Source organism: Cryptomeria japonica, chromosome 10 (assembly GCF_030272615.1).
Source record: "Cryptomeria japonica chromosome 10, Sugi_1.0, whole genome shotgun sequence".
Classification (NCBI taxonomy): Eukaryota; Viridiplantae; Streptophyta; class Pinopsida; order Cupressales; family Cupressaceae; genus Cryptomeria; species Cryptomeria japonica.
This window is the reverse complement of record NC_081414.1, coordinates 240605784-240615981: the sequence shown is the minus strand read 5'-3', so window position 1 is coordinate 240615981 and position 10198 is coordinate 240605784. Positions and strand designations below refer to the sequence as shown.

General features: G+C 34.2%; 1 protein-coding gene across 1 annotated transcript in view; it reads right to left on the bottom strand.

Annotated features, from left to right (window-relative positions):
* The window catches only part of LOC131063857 (callose synthase 5), a 29574-nt gene extending 20230 nt beyond the window's left edge, over positions 1–9344 (bottom strand). The window contains exons 1-24 of the mRNA XM_057997813.2: positions 9153–9344; positions 7771–8002; positions 7578–7678; positions 5965–6086; positions 5719–5812; positions 5432–5542; positions 4989–5117; positions 4780–4872; positions 4592–4683; positions 3985–4111; positions 3734–3871; positions 3549–3625; positions 3348–3435; positions 3135–3245; positions 2922–3039; positions 2198–2532; positions 1889–1941; positions 1657–1717; positions 1447–1528; positions 1306–1355; positions 891–977; positions 450–572; positions 257–351; positions 81–165 (exon numbers count right to left, since the gene is read on the bottom strand). Coding sequence (XP_057853796.2) covers positions 81–165; positions 257–351; positions 450–572; positions 891–977; positions 1306–1355; positions 1447–1528; positions 1657–1717; positions 1889–1941; positions 2198–2532; positions 2922–3039; positions 3135–3245; positions 3348–3435; positions 3549–3625; positions 3734–3871; positions 3985–4111; positions 4592–4683; positions 4780–4872; positions 4989–5117; positions 5432–5542; positions 5719–5812; positions 5965–6086; positions 7578–7678; positions 7771–7945 — 2547 coding nt within the window. The 5' untranslated portion in view covers positions 7946–8002; positions 9153–9344. The remainder of the gene's footprint in view (positions 1–80; positions 166–256; positions 352–449; positions 573–890; positions 978–1305; positions 1356–1446; positions 1529–1656; positions 1718–1888; positions 1942–2197; positions 2533–2921; positions 3040–3134; positions 3246–3347; positions 3436–3548; positions 3626–3733; positions 3872–3984; positions 4112–4591; positions 4684–4779; positions 4873–4988; positions 5118–5431; positions 5543–5718; positions 5813–5964; positions 6087–7577; positions 7679–7770; positions 8003–9152) is intronic.
* Positions 9345–10198: the final 854 nt, after the last annotated feature.

Genomic DNA, 10198 nt, shown 5'->3' with positions numbered 1-10198 from the left:
GCAGTCTGTTACATATGATATAATTATGGTTGGAAATGATAAATTTCAATAAATTCACTGATATTGTGAGGACTGCAAACCTTGCTGGCCAGCAAAAATGGAGGCCACTGAATTAGATTTAGACTTGAATCTGAGGAATATGGAACGAGTAAAAGGTCCATTTCTCTGTATGGTTCAGCTATGATGATGTCAGTCATGTGGAAAATGTTATCTTCAAAATTTTATTTGTAAAAATATCAAAAGTGTTGATTTTTACCTGTTGCTTAATATGTCTTCCTCACGGAAGCTACAAATAACTTCATTCCACAACTGTGCAAATCTGGCAGCTTCTGTCTTTCTGCTTGGGCAAACCTGAAAGGCAATGGTGTGCATGTATGATGAGAATCACTTTTAGATTCCATTTAATGCACTTCTATTTTGAAACACAGAATATAGAGAGTCTGATTAACCTCTTCAAATCGCCGAGCAAAAGAAAATTTTCTTTGCAGACGCCTTTCAGATGGCACCAAATAAGCATTGAATGCACCAGGTAAAGAATGAAATCTTGATCTCAACATTCCCAATGTCCGGATCTGCAGTTTGAGAATAGCTAGATTTTACTTTAGATTTGTATTCACAACACATTAACCATGAGCAATGTGTTGATGTTAGTTTGATATTCTTTTTCTTCCTCTAAGAATAATTGTCAATATTCTTAAGGTAAAACATGATCTGATTACAGCAATATCAAATTCTTTAAGATGTGTATTACTATTTACAACGCATTAACCATGAGCAATGTGTTGATGTTAATTTGATATTCTTAGTGCACCTTTTCAGAATAATTTCAATATGCTTAGAAGAAAACATGATCTGAGGTACATCAATATGAAATTCATAACTTCCAATACCTCTCCAAGCCTTCTCATGGCTCCACTAAAACCACCAGATAAGGTGGAAAATATTGCATACCAAATCTGGATGTCCATGAAATAAATCTATAAAGGTAACAAAAAATAAAATTAATATATTTGGTTGTGCATAATGTGATATGAATAATCAAAAAGACATTTTCACTTTTAAAAAGCAACTTGTGTTGGACAGATTAAGATATACAAAATTATTATTGTATTTCAGATTTTTGAGGAGCAGTTTTCACAGAAGCCATTTCTTTTTCAATAACACTGCATTCTATACAGTCCCTCTTGACCAGAGTTTTGGTCTTCAAAGGAACAACTGATACAGTAGAGTAGCATAAGTTGAACACCAGAATGATGTGTGGGTGAGTGTGTAAAATCTCAACTGTAAAGACCAAATGCTACATACCAATATTACAGGTGCCCAGAGAGATATAACTGCCCCTATATTTCCTGGTACTGCAAACATTCATGATCCAGTATTAGATGAAAATTGCTTGGTTACTTCTAGAGATATTATAAAAACATTTGAAACTTTCAATAACAGTACCATTTGGGAATAACTCGTGCCACAGGTAACGAATATGTGTTACTTTCATTATGTCCTTTGTTGGCTGTACAAGAGGTTTTATCTGCATGGACAAGGCATCTTGCAAATATTAATTCTGCATGGACAAGGCATCTTGCAAATATTAATTCTGCAATTCATTGGCATGTTACTCTTCAAGAGCCTATATATCTAAATGACTTCGATTTTTACTTGTATGTAGTAGCTGAAAGCCAATTTACTGATCAATAGCAGCATCCAGAATAAGGTATACCTGCAAGTACAACAAAAGGTGCTCACATTTATTTAAAAAACTAAAAATTAGAAAGCAAATAAAGCTGAATTTGATGGGTAGTTTTTCCTCTTGAAATTGCACATTTTTAGTTCTTAATATAGATTAATGACTCCAATCATTACTCAGTGAACAAGGTATAAGGAAACTTACTTGAAAAGTGTGAATTGACTCTCGTGCATTCCTCTCCCAACATAAATTCTTGTCTAAAGTTAGTATACTCAATAGGTTAGTGTCAAAAATTAACTCCATAGTTTATAAAATAGAGGATCTTAAGGACAGCATCTTTGAAACAGAAGCTTATTCTAATCATCCATAAATGTTATGTAGATAGCATTGCACGAATAGTAATGGAAGAAATTTGCTTTCTCAGCAGAAACATTGTTGGCTAGAAATTAGAATTCGTATGAAAGCAATTGTATGCATCTTAAAATATTAACTTATGAAGGTTGAGCATGGCACCTGTGACCACCAGAGGAGAAAACGTATAATATGCCAATCAGATTTTTCAATCCATCTCCGCAGCAATGGAAACACAAAGAATGCAGCAGATAGTATATTGGGGAGCAAATAGATGACGACAGCTGATATATATAATGATGGCATCTTTCCTCTATATCCAATCCACATCTGAATGGTTTTCAAAATTCCAGGTGGCTTTTCCCATGTATGCACATAGCATAGCAGAAGGATGATAACCCATGCAACTGCAACAACTGGCTTCACAACTAGCCGGATCAGAACAGTGATTCTTGTGCTGTTATAAGCCTGAAAGTTCATGAAAACATCCAAGATGCCTGCAAAATTAAAAAAGCATTAGTGTTGGAAAAATGTGATCTTAGGTACCGTTTTCATAAATCACTTTTTAAGTAAAATTATATAGATAATGACATTAAACTAATGACCATATAATTTTTAAATGAAACGATTAAATCTTTTGACTAAAAATTTTTCTTATAAAAGATGCAATGCCAGTTAAGCACCAATTACAGGGCATGTTAGGAATTAAAAAAAACATCAAGTCCGTCTTTGTAAATTCGCCATGGAAATACCAAAATCGCTCAAGTTATCTGCCTCATAATTACCAAGAATAAAATGTGACTTATAAGACAATTCCAATAGTCAGAGAATTTGAGAAACCAGGAACAAAATCTCTTTAGCATTTAATGATATACTTAATATTTACCCTGAATAAGCCGTAAGCTTGCTGCTGTAATGAATATACTCAAGACTTGCACAAAAAGGTCAGTTTGATAAATATCCTTTAGGGACTTGGATCCATTCCAAGCAATAATGATCATGACCTGTACAATATGAGTTTTTCATTTTAGAAAAGGAAATTTGTAAAAATGAACCCTGATATTATAAATAAAAATACAGTGATTCTCTTGAAAAATACCTGTAATGCCAGAATGAGGAATGTCCATATTCTATCAAAACTTCGAAAAATGTGCCAGAATGTACGCATCTCCACAAAGTTCATCTTTCCCATTCTTTTTGTTGTGCTTTTCTAACAATTCCAAATAGTGAACACTCACATATGTCAGCTCATGTTTTCTATCTTAGCCAATTAGAAAGTCAGCAATTTATAACTTTGTAGTATTATACATACACGTGTCAAAGATCCTGTATCTGTTGAAGTTCTGAAAAAGTCAGTATCATCACGCATTGGCCAACCAAGGCGAAAACAATTAACTGACCTGTTAAACACATCAAATAAATATGAGAAAGAAACTAAAGCATAAAATTTAGCATTTTGGACTTTGGTTGAGCTCAATTTCAAAACATGTCAAAGCTGCTGATTTTGACAAACCAGAAATATTCATTCAAGTCATCGTAGTTGCACCAAGTTGAATGAGGTGCTGTTCCATTCCTATTTTTCTTAGATTCCTGAAATACCAAAATAATTAGCATATACCAACACAGTCCATTTATAATCCCAGCATCCATATAGTGTAAGTTGCTGTGAAATCTGATGTAAACTACATAATGAAGTACCTTTTCAACTATATGATATAGAGGTGTTATGACTTTTGTCAGAAATGATTCTTCATCGCCACCATATGCTGGTTTGATATTCTCCCCTGTGACAACACTGACATTTCCCTCTAACATTCCATGTAGTTCATAGGCCATCTACAGGAAAACATTAAGAACTTAAAAGCTTCCAGAAATTAAAAGGACTTAAGAGCAATGCCAAGGCGTTAGACATCATAATCTAATTTAATGGAAGATGTTGGCATACTCACATTATGAAAAATATAGCAAAGGCATTCTGGCATAAAGCGAATGTTTGCAGCTTCACCCCATATCAGCAGGTAGAGTGCCATGTAAAGTATTTTACGCTGGTGTATCTCTTGCTCTACTTTTGGCAAGCTAGTAAGATACAGGCCAGTCACCAAGGCCAAGCACAATTTAAACCAATCAAAATTCAAGATTTAGTAGTACCACAATAGTGCAACTTTAGAGGCTTGATAAATTTATACAGTTGCTTCTACTTTATTAAGGAAACATCAAAAGAAAATGAATTGGAACTCCATAAATATTTGTGATTCAAGTTTATCATACCCAATAGGAAAACTGTGAAGACAAACAAATAAGCATAAACACAAATAAAACGATCTTCTATAACTTGTATTAAATCCCATCAAAGTCCAACATTTAGTAATACCAGTGGTACAATTTCAGGGGCTTATAAATGTATAGAAACATCTATACTCCATTAAGGAAACATCAAAAACAAATAAATTGGGACTCAATCAATGTTTGTGACAGAAGATTATCATACCCAACAGGACAACTGTTAAAACATATAAATGCGCATTAACACAAATAAAAATGTCTTCTATAACTCACATTAAACTATGCTTCCGACCAAGAAATTTGCACCACTTCTTGTAGTTATTGAACAGCTTACTCATTACTGAATCTATTGCACGTTTGTCAAGCTGCAAGTATAAATTGTCAAGATTAGGCAAGGAAATGAACTTTCCATTCACAAAAATCATTGCTACATAGGTTTGTCAAGAGGAAAGAGCACCAACCACATTGAGAGGTGTTGGCTTAGGCTCTAATCTTATGTGTACATTGGCCAATAGAAGAACTAAATGCTCCCTTTGGTTCGCAACATTATCTGTCTGAAGGCAAGAATAAGCATAGAAAGCAAAAATTTGTCAAGACATCCAGATCATACCTTTTTGTACTGAAAATAAAACATTTTTATCATGACATCATTTTAAACATAAGATTTGACCTGAAAGCCAAACAATGCCTGCAACCAATCAAGAAGATCTAGTTCTCTTGTCTTCTGCTGCTGCTTCTGAAATGAGGAAGGCCAATTCAAGCCACGGATGTTGCGCAGGGCAGCTACAGTAGCTCTTACCTGAGAAAATAAAGAATCTTTCTTATAAATGAGACCTGTAAACATTTACACACAGATATACAAATATGGACATAGAATTACATATATAGATAGGAAGTAACTTCTAAATTATCAAGGAACCGAAGGGAAGTATGTCACTCGTCTAACATAGAAAGTACTATCATACATCCTAAAAATGCCCATGAAATGTATGGCATAACTTATTTGGATAAAGGGAGATGTCCAAGTAAAGTACATGCATTGGAAATTCCTTAGCAAACAATATATCAGTCCATCTACTGTTCTTCTGATAAATTTGTTCAGAATTCTCTTACCTCTTCCTGTTGCATAATTGCTTGTGAAGCACTTGCAGCATCAAGAGGAAGGATATTATAAGGTGCATATATTTCCTTTTTTTCTTGAACGTCTTTGGCTGCTGCCATAATCTGGTTAATGTTTGTAAAACAAATTTAGCATCTCTACCAAATTGACCACACATATGAAGTACTAAGAAAGTTTCACTTATTCTTAATATTAGTCCTAGATGCACTGCAATGATTAAATAACCTCAAATATCTACGTCCAAAAATATTTTCTATAATCATTCTCTTGTAAACTTTACCTCAGGAGCAACTGCTGCTTTTTCAGTTTTATTAACAGCACACAGCACTTCAAAAAGAATCCCAGCTGTCTGATAGGCCTTTGCAAGCTGAGCCCTGTCAAATTAAATACAAATTAGCTTACTTTCAGTATATAGAAACACCACTTACAGTACCTTACATGAAAGGGGAAATTTTGCTTAACAATAATAGCTAACAACTTCATTGGGCAGTCATTGTACAAGATAAACATTTGTAAATTAGAGAACCTGTCAGCCTGTTCAGCTCTATCAAGAGCCCTGACATAGTTTTCATAATATTGGCTGTAAAAACGCTCAATTTCTTGTGCATCCTTCGAGAAAACTCTTGAAGCTAGTGTTTGTCCATTGTCCTGTAAGTTAAAACCCAGTAATTATATCTGATAGGAAACGAAGTACAATTAAGAAAAGAATACAAAAAAATCTAATACTGCAGAAGAAACATATTTGATGGTTTGATATCTTTCAAATAGATTAACATCCTACTTCAAAGTAGGACATATGGATGAGCTCCTCGTTCTAGCTGCCATAGGGGAGAATAAATGCACTGATTATTTTGCAATCCCATGGTTGAAATTGGAGGGAACAAAAATGTGGCCATAATACAGATATGCCAATTTAAAAAGATTCTTCAACTGTTCTCTTTCATTCTGATGATGGTTCATGGAGTGTGACCCAAAACGTTGATGCAAAAGTTCTCAGACAGTTGAATCCAGAAACTAATTATAATCAGTATCATGGACTGTAGTAATCTGATAGATGTAATCCTTAAAATCAGTGAAATTACCCTAAAATGCAGTATTGATTGAGATTGTGGATTAGATAGCTGAAAGAAGAAGCAAGTCAACTTAGTGCAAACTGAATTGTTTTATCGATTTTTTATCCCACGTGTCAAGTTCAACGTACATTTTTCCTGTCTAGGTTAGAACTTGGAGACAATGAAAGCAAGACATGTTACTACAATTCTTCTGATTATTTTGGGAGAAGACTTTGTACGCTGTTTGAAGTTAGTGGTAGCAGAAGATCCTCACAAGGAATCCGCTAGCTCCGAGGACCCTGGATCATTGAGACACTCTGTCTCTCTATTGGGTATTCTGAAGAAACATGAAACAGAACTTTTGGTAAAACAGGGTGGCAGTTAGGCTCAGGGATCAGTGCACAAAGATGTGATACTTGGACAATACTCTAACCATGTAGAAGATAATACTTCACTTGGTTGGTTTTAATAGTCCAAAATGCTTACATTGTTGTGCATGCTTACAAAACTCTGTAGTGTAATTTGACTAGAGCTTAAAATGTAACAGATAGAGTGCACGATGAAATGCTTGGGACTGTGGAATGTAAATCACTTCCAGTATTTCCCTGAGGATGATATCCAGTTCCTGAAAATTTTGAACATGCAGGACTTGTAAGCTTGAAATTAATAGGAATGCAGCGATAGGCTGAAACACTCAAGTTCCAGTCTGTGGACGGCAGGGAACAACCACCGAAAGTCTGAACTTAAAGTATTTAAAAATTTGAATTGGAAGGCATTGAATAAAGTTTTAGGATGGTATAAACTATTTGAAATTTTGAATTGGAAGGAATTGAATGAAGTTTTAGGATGGCAGTTTTAAGCCTTGTTTCTTTACGGCATGTTTAGTTGACAGCCTCGCGTTAGCTGTTTCATACATGCATCTAATAAATATATTGCTCACTCTATTATAAAAGAAAGAATGAATGAATTTTGAAAATTTGAAACTCAAGGAGGGCATGATTTAAAATGGACTTTGAAACATGCAGTCGTTATGAAGCCTAAAATTTTGCATACCCAGTTCAGATTTTAGTTGATCATTAATTCTTACCTTATCCAAACGTTTCTGCAAAGCAGTCTTGAATTGGCGAACGCCTCTTCCGCTCGAAGTGGGATCTAGCCGATGAGATTTCTCAAATGCGTAAAATCTGCCTGCAATTAACGAAAATTCAAAGAAATATTTCGCGTAGCTTAAATTAGGATTAAGTATTCATTTCACCAAATACTTTACAACAACTCCTTACACAGATATGCGACACGTGGACGCTCCGATTCTATTTCACTGGCAACCTGCAGAATTGGTGCAATACTTGCAAGCGACGACGGTACAACTTCTGTGTCAAACACTTCTGAAGTAAATGTTCTTGAGTTGATGCTCGGATTGCGCAATTCACGCTTTGAATTCTCTGAGCTCTCCATTAAGCCCCTGGAACGGATAAATATTTTTAATATTTGTAAATCTTCACGACGCTTTTTCTGCGATCAGAATATTATTAACAATATATTTAGTATAGTGGCACCAACGGTTAATTATTATAATGAGCTCGAACCTCGCTGGCTGCATCGTATGAAATCTTGAAACCAAGCATTTGACACACAAGATTTTTGAAGATTTTGGATGAATTTGAGAGATTTTTACACATACATTACAAGATCTGAAGACAGCATTTTGAAAACCTTGAGTGAACTTAAGAGATTTCTACGCTAATTTCACAGGATCTTGAAGTAAGTGTGCATTTTCAAAAAATTCAGTTGCATTGCAAGAATTTGAGCTAAATTTGAAACCATTTCAAATATCTCCAGGAAAAAAGAAGAAAACAAATAAGCGAAATTGCATAAACGAAAGAATCATATAAAAAAGGCTCAAAAATGTTTTCTGCGACACTAAAGAGAATTTCATTCAACTTTTAAAGACTTGCACTTAAGTTTATCAAGAATTTTTTTCACTACATTCTATATCAAACAGTTACCCGTGTCCGAAGCCAGGGCTCCGTTGGATCTCTGGGATTTCACCAGCAGTTTAATGTGCAATGTTTTATAATAAATCTACGGTCAACAGGATAACAAGCTCAAAAATTATTTACTGCCTAAAAGAAAGATAAAAGAAAACGAAACGAATTCAAGAAAGCGAGCATGTTTTCGAGTTTCCTGGTGAATCTTTGTCTGATCTTTACCGGTATATCCTCAAGCTCTTACAATTACTTATATTTTTTTTTATGAATTTCTTTTTAAGATCTTAATCTTCTTAAGCTAGAACTAACGATTTCTAAAAGAAAATAAATATTTCTTTAAAAATAAGAAAAATAAAACAAAAATCACCATCTCTGTGAAGCAAGCATCTGTTTTATGTTTCTTTGGTCGCTTACCAGCTTAAAAAGACTACAAAATTTTTAGACACCTGAATATACTACCACGATCAAGAAGAGAAGATGTAACTTCAGGAAGAAGAATACAACCGAGCCGGTCATAGACATAATATAACTGATGCTAAAAAATATTGGAAAAATATGAAAGAAAAGTAGTGGATGGTTAAGCTTACCCTTGCAAGGAAGATTTTAAAGAAAGTAATTGCAAAACAAAAGAATATCAAAAAATGATGATGAAAGATGCAAAGAAACGAAGTAACCTGTATGATAACCTGTGGCTGGTAAAGCTCAATCCAACCCAAGCAAAAGCCTGTCACTCACGGAAGGCTTGTGTTATTTTCACAGAAAATTTATTGCAGTTTTAAAGTAGAGATGTAGAGATGACAGTGAGGTTCGATCTCGATTCCTGAACAATTGTGATTCTGAGCCAAATAGGGAATGCAAAGGAGCATGTTGCGCATGACAAAGCGGGCGTCCACCACCTCGCCTTATATTAAGGCACACGGTCACATGGTCAATAGTTTTAACACGGTCACATGGTCAATAGTTTTAAACTCCCAAGTCTTGGGAGTGGAATGTTTGAATCTTGCCAGCTTAGTTTGTTGAGTGTCGTCGGTAATCATCGTTCCTCCTTTCGAAGGGAGTTATAACATTTTTCGGGCCTAAATTTGATGGGCGTATTGCCGTATTTACATAAGTATTTGCTTAATATTTTGATAAGAGAACCGTGAAAATTAGCCTTCTAGATTTATTTTTAAAAAATTTTAAATTTGGCAAAAGTTAGGTGAGAAATACTGTGGCAGTGGCACAGTATTTAATGACTCCGTGTCTTACAAATTCATGAGAGATATGGAGACTTAAAAAACTTATTTATTTTTATTATTGTAAATAAGTTAGCAAAAACTTATGTGAGACCTTTAAGGTGAGTTGTTAAAATTTAAAAAATATGGATCGGTGAGTTTGAATTTGAATGTTGTTTAGAAAATAATTTAATTTAATTATAATGGATTTTGAAATTAGATTTTTTTTTAATTTATTATTTCTATTTATTTATATACATTCTCACATAATCATTCAACATGCTCATTGGTAGTGTCAATTGTGACATCGAATTTACCAAGGTACATTTCAATATAGATTGGTGAGTTTGATTATTTATTTTTTTAAATTTTGGTTCAAATTGCTACATAAGGGGTAGCGCCTTTTTCAATAAAAACAGAGAAAAGAAAAGTTACATTAATTGACACATAGAGTGAAGAACAGATTCTTGATGGCCTTTATGGCCTCTTGTGCTCTCTCCAATTGT